The sequence below is a fragment of the Lepidochelys olivacea genome (assembly GCF_965140295.1).
Source record: "Lepidochelys olivacea isolate rLepOli2 genome assembly, chromosome: 2".
NCBI classification, from domain to species: domain Eukaryota; kingdom Metazoa; phylum Chordata; order Testudines; family Cheloniidae; genus Lepidochelys; species Lepidochelys olivacea.
In genome coordinates, this window is record NC_140412.1 from 270,438,738 (window position 1) to 270,450,426 (window position 11,689).

At 67.7% G+C, this 11,689-nt stretch overlaps 1 protein-coding gene across 1 annotated transcript in view; it reads left to right on the forward strand.

Moving 5' to 3' along the window:
* LOC311516811 (SCO-spondin-like) overlaps nt 1–11,157 on the forward strand; it is a 129,641-nt gene extending 118,484 nt beyond the window's left edge. Inside the window, exons 104-114 of the mRNA XM_084621145.1 lie at nt 271–441; nt 1,518–1,645; nt 2,744–2,980; nt 3,303–3,711; nt 4,098–4,262; nt 4,625–4,833; nt 5,180–5,275; nt 5,869–5,929; nt 6,381–6,511; nt 9,386–9,536; nt 10,961–11,157. Coding sequence (XP_084477271.1) covers nt 271–441; nt 1,518–1,645; nt 2,744–2,980; nt 3,303–3,711; nt 4,098–4,262; nt 4,625–4,833; nt 5,180–5,275; nt 5,869–5,929; nt 6,381–6,511; nt 9,386–9,536; nt 10,961–10,983 — 1,781 coding nt within the window. The 3' untranslated portion in view covers nt 10,984–11,157. The remainder of the gene's footprint in view (nt 1–270; nt 442–1,517; nt 1,646–2,743; nt 2,981–3,302; nt 3,712–4,097; nt 4,263–4,624; nt 4,834–5,179; nt 5,276–5,868; nt 5,930–6,380; nt 6,512–9,385; nt 9,537–10,960) is intronic.
* Nucleotides 11,158–11,689: the final 532 nt, after the last annotated feature.

Below are 11,689 nucleotides of genomic sequence, written 5' to 3' on the forward strand. Positions count from 1 at the left end.
ACGGCCCTGCCCTGGTGAGCGCCGGCCCCCACGGCCCTGCCCGGGTGAGTGCAGCCCCACGGCCCTGCCCGGGTGAGCGCCGGCCCCACGGCCATCTGGGGCCCTTCAGCAGCTGCTGCCCTTGTTGCCTGTTGTGTCCCCCAGGAGTGAGCACCTCCCCGGTGCCCCGGGATCCCACCCCGGTCGCTGCCTTCCCTGAGTCTGCTCCCCCTGCCGAGCCCTGGCGGGGGTGAGCCCTGTGCCCAGCCTGACCCTGCCCTGCCCCCGCAGCCGGCTGCCAGCTGAGCCCGTGGTCGGCGTGGAGCCCCTGCAGCGCCAGCTGTGGGGGGGGCGTGTCGGAGCGGAGCCGGAGCCTGCTGTCCCCAGGGGAGGGCCGGGGGGAGCACTGCCCTGCCCCCCTGCTGCTGCACCGCGCCTGCCAGACCCACAACTGCACGCCAGGTACAGGCTGGGGGCGGGGGGGAGGGGCATCCAGCATGGAGCGCGGGAATGGGGGGAGAGTGGCGCCCCCTAGAGCCTGCAGCCTGCCCCCAACATGTCAGCCTGCAGGGGCTGAGGGCATAGACCCCCCCTAGGGGGGCCTGGAGGAGAGCCCCTGTCAGCATAGGGTCTGGCAGAGGGGAGCCCCCGTCTGTACGTGGGCGCAGCGCGTCTGGGGCAGGGGAGCCCCCGTCTGTACGTGGACACGGCGTGTCTGGCAGAGGGGAGCCCCCGTCTGTAATGGATGCAGCGCGTCTGGGGCAGGGGAGCCCCACGTCTGTACGTGGACACGGCGTGTCTGGCAGAGGGGAGCCCCACGTCTGTACATGGACGCTGTGCGTCTGGGGCAGGGGAGCCCCACGTCTGTACATGGACACGGCGTGTCTGGCAGAGGGGAGCCCCTGTCTGTAATGGATGCAGCGTGTCTGGGGCAGGGGAGCCCCCGTTTGTTCGTGGACGCGGCGCGTCTGGGGCAGGGGAGCCCCATGTCTGTATGTGGACATGGCGTGTCTGGAGCAGGGGAGCCCCCGTTTGTTCGTGGACGCGGCGCGTCTGGGGCAGGGGAGCCCCACGTCTGTACGTGGACACGGCGTGTCTGGGGCAGGGGAGCCCCTGTTTGTTCGTGGACGCGGCGCGTCTGGGGCAGGGGAGCCCCCGTTTGTTCATGGACGCGGCGCGTCTGGGGCAGGGGAGCCCCACGTCTGTACGTGGACACGGCGTGTCTGGGGCAGGGGAGCCCCTGTTTGTTCGTGGATGCGGCGCGTCTGGGGCAGGGGAGCCCCCGTCTGTAATGGATGCAGCGCGTCTGGGGCAGGGGAGCCCCCGTTTGTTCGTGGACGCGGCGCGTCTGGGGCAGGGGAGCCCCACGTCTGTACGTGGACACGGCGTGTCTGGCAGAGGGGAGCCCCCGTCTGTACGTGGGTGCGGTAGGGGAGACCCTCAGGCTGTGGACGCCCCTGCCTGTGGTCTATGGGTCCCCCTCGGGCTGGGGGGCTCGTGGCTCCCCAGCGTGACCTGCCCCCCCTTGCTGTGTGCAGAGTGCCCGGGCACCCAGGTGTACAGCAGCTGCGCCAATGCCTGTCCCCACGCCTGCTCCGACCTGCGCCCCGGGACCGAGTGCCTGCGGGAGGAGTGCCAGCCCGGCTGTGCCTGCCCTCCTGGCCAGGTGGGTCTCTGCCCCCAATGTCAGCCCCACTGCTGCTTCCTGGGTCTGAGACGTCAGCCCTGCCTGCTCCGCGGGGCCCCGGGCTGGGCTCTGGCCTCTTCCTGCTGCTCCCCTCCCCTGGCCCCCTGGCCCGGGCACACCCTGCCTGGCACTGAGCCGGGGCAGGGCAGAGATCTCCTACCACTGGCGCCAGGGCTGGGCTGGCAGGGAGGAAGGAGCTGGTCCTGTCTGGCACCGAACAGACGGAGGCCATGAGTTGCCATTCGAGGGCATACACCGCCTGTGACAGCAGCTGCGCCCCGGGCCCCTGGCTGCGGGGCCTGGACAGAGTCTGCTGGGGATGGACAAGGGCCAGCTCCCTGGGACCCCAGGTTCCTCCTCCCCAGGTTGTGGGGCAGAGTCCCTGGCCTGGTCTCTGGGGGCACAGGGGGTTCCATGGCCCGGTCTCTGGCGGGGGACAGGGGGTTCCCCAGCCTGGGTGTCGGGTGGGGCAGGGGGTTTCCCGGCCCTGGTCTCTGGGGGGACAGGGGGTTCCTGGGCCTGGTCTCTGAGGGGGCGACAGGGGGTTCCCAGGCCCGGTCTCTGAGGGGGGGACAGGGGGTTCCCCAGCCCGGTCTCTGAGGGGGACAGGGAGTTCCCCAGCCCGGTCTCTGAGGGGGGGACAGGGGGTTTCCCGGCCCCGGTCTCTGAGGGGGGGACAGGGGGTTTCCCGGCCCCGGTCTCTGGTGGGGGGACAGGGGGTTCCCGGGCCCGGTCTCTGAGGGGGACAGGGGGTTCCCCGGCTGGTCTCTGAGGGGGGAACAGGGGGTTCCTGGGCCCGGTCTCTGAGGGGGGACAGGGGTTTCCCGGCCCCGGTCTCTGAGGGGGGGACAGGGGGTTCCCCGGCCGGTCTCTGAGGGGGGGACAGGGGGTTCCCAGGCCCGGTCTCTGAGGGGAACAGGGGGTTCCCCAGCCCGGTCTCTGAGGGGGCGACAGGGGGTTCCCGGCCCCGGTCTCTGAGGGGGGGACAGGGGGTTCCCCAGCCCGGTCTCTGAGGGGGGGACAGGGGGTTCCCCGGCCGGTCTCGGGGGGCAAGTGGCAGCTGCTTCGTTGCTGCAGGTGCTGCAGGGCGGGGGGTGCGTGCCCCCGGAGGAATGCCGCTGTTCGCTGGTCCCTGCACCTGCTGTGCCCTGGGCCTCCAGCCTGTCGCAGGAGGAGCGGGCGAGAGAGTACCCGGCCGGCAGCACCATCTACCACCAGTGCAACAGCTGGTCAGTGCCGAGCCGGGGCATGGGGGGCTGGAGAGCCCTGAGCTCTACCCGGGGCGGCCGCCTTCCCCTCCCGCTCTGCAGGCTGGTGTGGGCGGGGGCGGGGGGGGGCGCTGCAGGTAGTGCTGGGGGTCAGGCTGCCCCGCATGGACAGTGTCGGGGGAGCACTGCCTCCTGTAGACGATGCCGGGGGGGTTGCAGCGAGGGTGAGGGGTCTGCCCCACACAGGTGGTGCTGGGCCTGGGATGGCAGCACGGAGCCGGGGGGCTGGCTGTGGGCACAGAACGGCCACTGTGGGACAGGGGGCTGGGGGGCCGTGAGCCATGGTGGCTTGGCCCTGGCAGGACCAGAACTCCCCCTCACCAGGGAGGGGGCCGGCCGGTGGGACTGACCTTGCTCCAGGTGCATAGCGCTTAGCCCCCATGGCACGAAACCCCCAAGCAGGGAAGGAGCCGTGTGTACAGCTTAGAGTGGGGCTCGGAGCCAGGACTCCTGGGTTCTATCCCGGCTTTGGGAGGGGAGTAGGGTCTAGTGGGATAAAGCATCAGGTTGAGAGCCAGGACTCCTGGGTTCCATCCCCATCTCTGCCACTGACCTGCTGGGTGGGGGCTGGTAGGCCCCTTCCTCTCCTCAGTTTCCTCCCCAGCTGTGTGGGGATGATGGCTGGGGCTGAGCCGAGTGCTGGGGGTGCAGGGCTCGGTGCCTGGGGTGGGCAAGTCTGGCGCGGCAGCCAGGAGCCGGCTCCCATCTCACGCCCTCGCCCTGTTTGCAGTGTCTGTCGCAGAGGCGCCTTCAGCTGCTCCCAGCGGGACTGCAACGGTAAGAGACCCCCACTCCCGGCCTGCAGGCAGATCAGCAGGGAGCATGGTGTGCTGCCCGCAGCCCCCCAGGCCCTGCCCCCCGGCGGCGAGACGGCCCAGCTGAGTCTGGCGGGCGCGGGTCGCTGGGAGGCAGCATTGGTGGGGCAGGTGCTGTGGGGCGGAAGGTCTCTGCTCCTCCAGCACCCATGGAGCCCACGCAGTGAGGGCAGCCCACCCCTCCGAGCACGGGGGAAGTGGCAGCTGTTAATGCAACAGACAAGTACCCACATCTCAGCCCCCAAATGCCCTGGGGTTGGTGCTGGTCCCCCCACAGAATGCCAGGGCTCAGCTCAGATCCCCCCCCCGTGGGCTCGGCCCTGACTCCCCCCCCCATTCTCCCCACAGTGGACTGCCTCTGGTCCGCGTGGTCAGCCTGGTCGGCGTGCTCAGTGACGTGTGGGCCGGGCGTGCGGGTCTCCCAGAGACACCAGCTCCAACAGCGCCTGTATGACGGGGCCGAGTGCCTGGGCCCCCCGACGCGCCGGACGCCCTGCTCCCTGCCCGACTGCGGTGAGCCCCCCGGCCTGGCCCGGCCTGGCCGGCTGGGACTGCTGGGGTGGGGGTGGGTGACGGGTTGAGCCAGGGCCCCGGGGAGCAGGGTCCCCGTGTGCTGCTGGGCCTTATGCTATGGGGGGTACAGGGGAGCCGCCCCCCTGGGCCCCACAGTGGCTACTGACCAGGGCTTCCCCCGCACTAGCTTCAGGGTGGCAGGGATGGGGGTGGCGGGCACACGGGGCTGCAGGGGCCCATGGCTCTGCCCTTGTGCAGCAGGCAGGGAAGGGGGCATGCCCGACGAGGCGGGCCCATCGCTCTGCGCCAGGGAGGGCGGGTTAGGGGGCCTTTGGCCTGACGTGTCTACGCTGCTGCTGCAGCCTGCCCCACAGGGGAGAGCTGGCACGGCCCTGGCCCCACGGCGCCCTGCGAGCGAACCTGCCAGCAGATCTACGAGGAGCCCCGCCACAACTGCAGTGCGGGGGCCGTGCCAGGCTGCGTCTGCGAGGCCGGGCGGTACCGGGACAGCAGCGGGCACTGTGTTACCGCCGCCCACTGCGAGTGTGAGCACGGGGGCCAGCTGCGCCCGGTGAGTGTGCAGGGGCTGCCGCTCCACCCCCACCCCCACGGCACGGGATGGACCAGGGAGACCTGCCCAGCCAGGGGACCTGCCGTGCTGCCAGGCCCAGGGCAGCTTCACCCGGGACGGAACGGATCCTGGGGTCTGCCCTTCATGATCCCACTGGGTCAGGGCAGCCAGAGCCTGGGGTCTGCCCCACACGGTCCCATGGCTTGGGGCAGACGGAGCCTGGGGACTGTCCTGCTGGGTTGGGGGAGCCGGAGCCCCATGCGGCCCCGCTGGGTGAGGGCAGCCAGAGCCTGGGGTCCGTCCCCCACGGCCCTGCTGGTTCCAACGTTTCTTCTCTCTCCCCCAGCCCGGAGCCGAGTGGCAGGAGGGCTGTGAGAGCTGCCGCTGCCTGAACGGGAGGGCCGTGTGCACGGCTGGCTGCCCCCCTCTCGTCTGCCTCGAGGTACGGCTCGGCTCGGCTCGGCTCGGCTTGGCCTGGCTCGGCCCGTCGATCCCGCTGCTGCTGCGGAGCCACCTCGGGCTGGCCGCACGTCTGCTCCCGTCCCCCAGGCAGGGCCACAATGCCCCTTGGGGCGCACACGGGCAGCCTGCCCGCCCACAGCCTCACACTCCCCCTTCCAACCAGACCAGCCTGTGCACCCGCTGCCTGGGACTGGCCACGGAGACAAGCCCTGGTCCTCCTCCCTCCCCCCGGCCTCTCCCAGCAGCCCCTGGAGCACAGCAGAAGGAGCTGGTGGAGGGCAGGTTGGGGGGCTCAGAGGGCCCAGTGCTGGGAGATCCCTCCCAAGCCGGACTCAGCTCAGCTCAGAGCGACTCTGAGCCCAGGCCAGATGGCCCCAGGCCGGCTCCTACACAGGGGACACTGAAGGCCGGACCAGGGACAGAGCCAGAGCCACCCACGGCCATGGAGACGGGTGACGGGCTGTCGGCCGGGAGAGGCCCGGGCTCAGCCGTCCTGCGCCAGCGAGCCACCAGCCCTGGCCTGGCGCCTGGCACCCTGGCTGCCCATCACTCACGTTCACTCTCTGTCCCCAGGGGGAAGTGAAGGTGCAGGAGCCTGGCAGCTGCTGCCCCGTGTGCCGGAGAGAATCATTCGGTATGGAGTCACCCATGGCAGGGAGCCGCCGGGGCCCTCTTGGCACTGGGAGTCTCTGGGGTGGCCCTGGGAGGGGGGGTGCTGCCGGGGGAGCACTCGGGGGCACTCTCCTCTCTGTTGGTGCTGACCCCGGTGCCCCCGCATGGCCCTCAGGGTGCCGTGTGCGCCATTTTTCGGAGGAGGCATTACATTGTAGCCCTGACCCTCACCCTGATTCTTCAGGCCCACAGGGGCCATCCCGTTAGCCCGGCATCCTGGCCCAGTCGGCCCCCACGTCCCCTCAGGACTGTGCTGGGGCTACTGCCCTGGGCTGGTGGTTGTTGCGCTGAGCTGTTAGCCAGCTGCCGGGGGCCACCCCAGAGGAAGCTGCATGCTGGGGCTGGGCGGGATCCTTTGGCGTGGGAGGGCTCGCAAGACGGGAGCCGTGGTGACTCCCCTCGCTCCTTTGCAGAGGAGCCGTCGTCCGCGTGCCAACGCTACACCGAGGTGCGGAACATCACCAAGGGGCGCTGCACCCTGCACGGCGTGGAGGTGAGCTACTGCAGCGGCCGCTGCACCTCCCGCACCAGCGTCACCTCCGAGGTGAGTGAGAGCCAGAGAGCCTGGCGCCTGGCCGGGATTGTGGGCAGAGTGCTGCCCCCAGGCCGAGCACTTCGCCAGCGTCCCAGGCCTGGCCGAGCTGAGCCCGCCACCTGGCAAGCTGAGCCGCAGGTTCCTGACCCTGGAGACCGCACAGGGCTGTGTGATCTGGCCTCGCCGCGGATCTGGCCTTTCCCACGCAGGGCGGTGGAGGTGGGCCGGGAGCTCCTTTCAGACGGAGCGGTGAGGCTGTCATTTGCTATAATGAGCCAGTGGCCTCTGAATCCCGTTGCCCCAAGCCCTGTGCACCGGCACCTCTGTCCATTGCAAAAAGGGACTGGAACCGGGGATCGGCCAAGACGGGGCAGCCACAAGGGCCCTTTTCCACGCTGAAAATGGCAGATCGTGCTCTGCTGGCCCCTGGGCTGGTTTCCCTTTCTCAGCCTGCCTGGGCAATGGTTTAGTGCTGGCGAACCCCAGAGCCCCGCAAACCCCGCAAAGGCTGTGTGTGGCCGGCAGTCGCCTGTTCTGACAACCTTCCGTTCCTTCCCGGCGCTTTGCGTGCCTCTGTCGGAAGCGCTCCAGTTCTGGGGCTGGGACACACCGTCAGCCGGGGCTCCCTTCTCTCCAGTGCTCACGAGATCCACCGCGTCAGATTGCAACCCGCGAGCCCGTTTGTCACTCCGCCGAAACCAAACATCCACTGCCGTGCCCACCCCACAGGAGCTTTCACAGCGGAAATTCCCTGGAGCCCTGGGGTCTCCAAGCAGGGCTCCCCCATGCCCCTTTTCCTAGCTGTAAAGCCAGCACGGCATGGCGCGGTTAGCGTGGAGACAGGACAATGTGGTCCCTGCCGACCAACTGCCTGCAGGTCGTTTGTTTCGCCTGGACTGCGTCTCGCCAGGCGTCCTGGCAGGCTGAAGTGGCACAGACGGCTCCTGCTGTTAGCCAGAATTAAAGCCACCCAGATATCAGCTCGCCTGCCCTTGCGGCTAGCCAGACTGCTCACAGGCCAGCGCCCCAGCTTCCAACCCGCTCCCCAGTCACTGTCTCCAGCTCCAGCCTGGTGGGGCACGTTTAGATCGCACTTTCCCCAGCATTACTGGCATGTCTGGTCTAATAGCTGTTATTGTTCCCATGCGTTTCACAGCACCTCCCATCATTGTGTGTCTGCCCCACTCTGAGCAAACTGGGGGCTGATCCTCGTACGGCCAAGCTTTGCCCCTTCAGCCTGGCCACCCCTAGATTCCCAAATGAGCTAAATCCACCAGGCTAAATCCAGCTGAGCATTGATAAATAGATCCATCGCCAGTATCCTGGAAGGCCTGCTTGGTCTCTGGGTGTGCCGAGAACACGGCTTCCCTGATTCTCTCCAGCTCAGGTGAGGTCTCTTCTCACCCTCATCTTCTAGGCCTGAGCTGGGCCCTGGCTGGCTCTGAGCTACATAGCCAGGGCCTGTCCCAGGTCTGGTACCAGTCTCTGCTCAGGTGGTCAGTTCTTCAGCACCATCACAGCTGGGCCACCCAAGCTGACTGCTCGTAACCCCCCATCTGTTCATCTCTGCAGCCGTTCACTTGGGCCAAGACACTGCCCTGAGCCCAGGGAGCCTCCCACGGCTAGTGTGTCATTGAGCTGGGATGAGCTGAGCTCTCTCTCCCCCTCCCCGCGGGTTACTGGGCTCAGGAAAGGCTTACCCAGGTTCTCTGGCTGGCCCAGTTCCACGCCCAGGTAGCTGGGTCCACCGTGGCCTTGCGACTCCTGGAATCCCCTCAGCTCCTGACGTCCCGGCTGCACCTCATCTCTGTTGGCGAGTTCCCATGGCCGAAGCTTTCCTGGCCTCCCCTGTTGCCGGGGAACCTCTGGGCTCTGGCAGCGGGGTGCTGGGCACTCGCTGGGAATTAGCAGGTGGGCTCCCCGCTGCGCCCCGGCCTTGTGTAGCTGTCGCCCTACCAGAGACTTTATCTCCGACCACAGTTCCGCTCCGTGGGAAAGCTCCAGCTGCGGGTTTCCTTCCCCCTGGAAAGGCTCCAGTTCTCCCTTTAGAGTCTGTATGTGCTGGGAGCGCCCTGGGTCAACAGGAAAACCAGCTCATGCTGTCTCCTCTGTCCCACAGCTCACCCCAGGGTGTGCCCTCCGGCCCCAGCGGGGAGCCCGTGCTCAGGGCCATGCCAGGTTGTGTGCATTAGGAGAAATGCGTGGTACGAATGAGGTCTAGTCACTGGTGCAGCCGGTTTATTTACAGTGGATGTACAAAAGCCTGTTTCCTTGAACACAGTAGGAACAAGCAACAGGCAGGTTCCTGGCCGCAAAGTCCCCAAACCCGCCCCTCTAGCGAGCTCTGTGCCCAAAGAGCTCTGTCCCTCCAGTCCCTCTGCAGGCCGCATGAACCACTGGTCCTCCCGCTGTCTGCTGTCTGCCTCTCTCCCTCACACCCAGAGCTCCTCAGACGTTCCCCTGCTCTTGTGTTTGCAGGCAGGGAACTCTTCAGCCCGCGTGGTTTAACTTCTCATCAGGCTTTGCCATAAGGTCTGTTGCCCTGCATGGTGGCTTCTGGTGTTTCCGCCTGGCACACATAAAAGGGGTTTAATTGCTCCTTCCATTACGCCAGGAAGAAGCAGGGTTAGCCTGCCCATTGGCTTTAACCTGGTAGATCATAGACCTGGTGGTAGCCAGCATAAGAGGAGCTAGCATGCAGCTGGGTCTCCATGACCCCCGTTCTGGGCCCTTCTTGCCTACCAGCAGCCCCGCCATTAGCCCGGTCCGGGATCCTTTCCCTGTCTGCCCCCCGCTGGCCCAGGCCTGCCAGGGCCGCCAAGCTCCCCTTGATCCCCTGCTGTGGCCTGTGCCCTGCCGCCCAGCCGTGCTTTTCTCCCGCAGGAGCCGTACCTGCAGACGCTGTGTGCCTGCTGCAGCTACCACCTGGACCCAGTGAGCCCCGTGCGCATCCTCAGCCTGCCGTGCGAGGACGGGGAGGTGGAGCCGGTGGTGCTGCCCATCATCCACAGCTGTGAATGCAGCCCCTGCCAGGGTGAGTGGAGCGAGCGTACGCAGGCCCCGCTCAGGACGTGCTGCTCTGGGGGCCCCGCGCCTGGCCCGGCTGGGCGTGGGGCACTCACTCTGCACTCGCAGCTGGACTGGGCAGGGGGCTGCACCTGGGAGTGGTGATCAGCTGACCTGGCCCCGGGACGTGGGCTGGAGCGGGCGCCAGGGGCCGGGCCTTGGAGCACATGGGGGGCCGGGGAGACTCCAAGAGCACAAATGGAGGTGTCAGCATAGCTTGGGACTAGGGCAGGGACTGGGCTCAGGGGCCAGCTGGATATGGAGCAAGTGTCTGGGCCAGCGGCACGGCTGGTCTGGTAGCATAGGGGCAGCAGGGCTCCTGTTCCGAGGTCTCACACTGCCTCCTGGGCCAGTGGTCCCAGAACACACTGCCAGGGGAATGACCCTGTGTGTCCCAGCCTCACCCCACTGCACGGCACGGCCATGGGTATCGCACGCACAGCAGTGCCCTGGGTCCCAGCCTCACCCCACTGCACGGCACGGCCATGGGTATCGCACGCACAGCAGTGCCCCTGGGTCCCAGCATCACCCCACTGCACGGCACGGCCATGGGTATCGCACGCACAGCAGTGCCCTGGGTCCCAGCATCACCCCACTGCACGGCACGGCCATGGGTATCGCACGCACAGCAGTGCCCTGGGTCCCAGCCTCACCCCACTGCACGGCACGGCCATGGGTATCGCACGCACAGCAGTGCCCCTGGGTCCCAGCATCACCCCACTGCACGGCACGGCCATGGGTATCGCACGCACAGCAGTGCCCTGGGTCCCAGCCTCACCCCACTGCACGGCACGGCCATGGGTATCGCACGCACAGCAGTGCCCTGGGTCCCAGCATCACCCCACTGCACGGCACGGCCATGGGTATCGCACGCACAGCAGTGCCCCTGGGTCCCAGCATCACCCCACTGCACGGCACGGCCATGGGTATCGCACGCACAGCAGTGCCCCTGGGTCCCAGCATCACCCCACTGCACGGCACGGCCATGGGTATCGCACGCACAGCAGTGCCCTGGGTCCCAGCATCACCCCACTGCACGGCACGGCCATGGGTATCGCACGCACAGCAGTGCCCTGGGTCCCAGCCTCACCCCACTGCACGGCACGGCCATGGGTATCGCACGCACAGCAGTGCCCTGGGTCCCAGCATCACCCCACTGCACGGCACGGCCATGGGTATCGCACGCACAGCAGTGCCCTGGGTCCCAGCCTCACCCCACTGCACGGCACGGCCATGGGTATCGCACGCACAGCCTCACTCTCCGTGCCTCGTGCAGGAGCCTATGACTACAGCACGTGCGTGGCATTACCAGCCTTTGCCCTGCCCTGGGCAGGGACTTGCGTTCTCTGAACAGCCCCTTCCGTAATCTGGGGTTTCTCTTCTTTTTGCCAGGTGGGGACTTTTCCGAGCGCTGATGGCCCGTGGCCGGGCGGGACGGTGTCTGACTGGGGCCCCCGCGCTGTGCCGGCGGCCGAGGACGGCGAGATGGCAGCGTGTGTCCTAGCTGCAGGCTCCCCAGACCCCCCGCACTGCCCGCCGGGCTTGTCCTGCTGTAGCTCAGTAATAAAGTGAACAGAGCTGGTTCCAAAGGCGACTCCTCCAGCTGTTGCAGTGGGGGGGTCACTGCTCCCCCCGCCCAAAGGGGGCTGCTGGGCATGGTCCGGAGCACCAAGGCTCACCCGTAGCATGGCCCACGACATGGCCCCGCACTCATGGGGTCTGAGCTTGGCCTGGTTTTGTTCTCTTTTCGCCAGCGGTGGGGCTGATGCTCCCCCAGCTCCATGGGGTGGCTAATAGGGTCATAGGCACCGACTCCATGGGTGCTTCAGGGCTGGAGTACCCACGGAGAAAAATTGGTGGGTGCTGAGCACCCACCAGCAGCCAAGCTCCCCTCCCACCTTACCTCACCTCCGCCTCCTCCCGTGAGCGCGCCGTGTCCCCGCTTCTCCTCCCAGCGCTTGCTGCCGCAAAACAGCTGTTTCGTGGCGCAACAAGCTCTGGGAGGGAGCAGGGTGGAGCTGGAACACGCTGCGCTCAGGGGAGGAGGCGGGGCCAGGGCAAGGATTTGGGGAAGGAGTCTAATAGGGGTAGGAAGGGGGTGGAATTGCGGCATGGACTTTG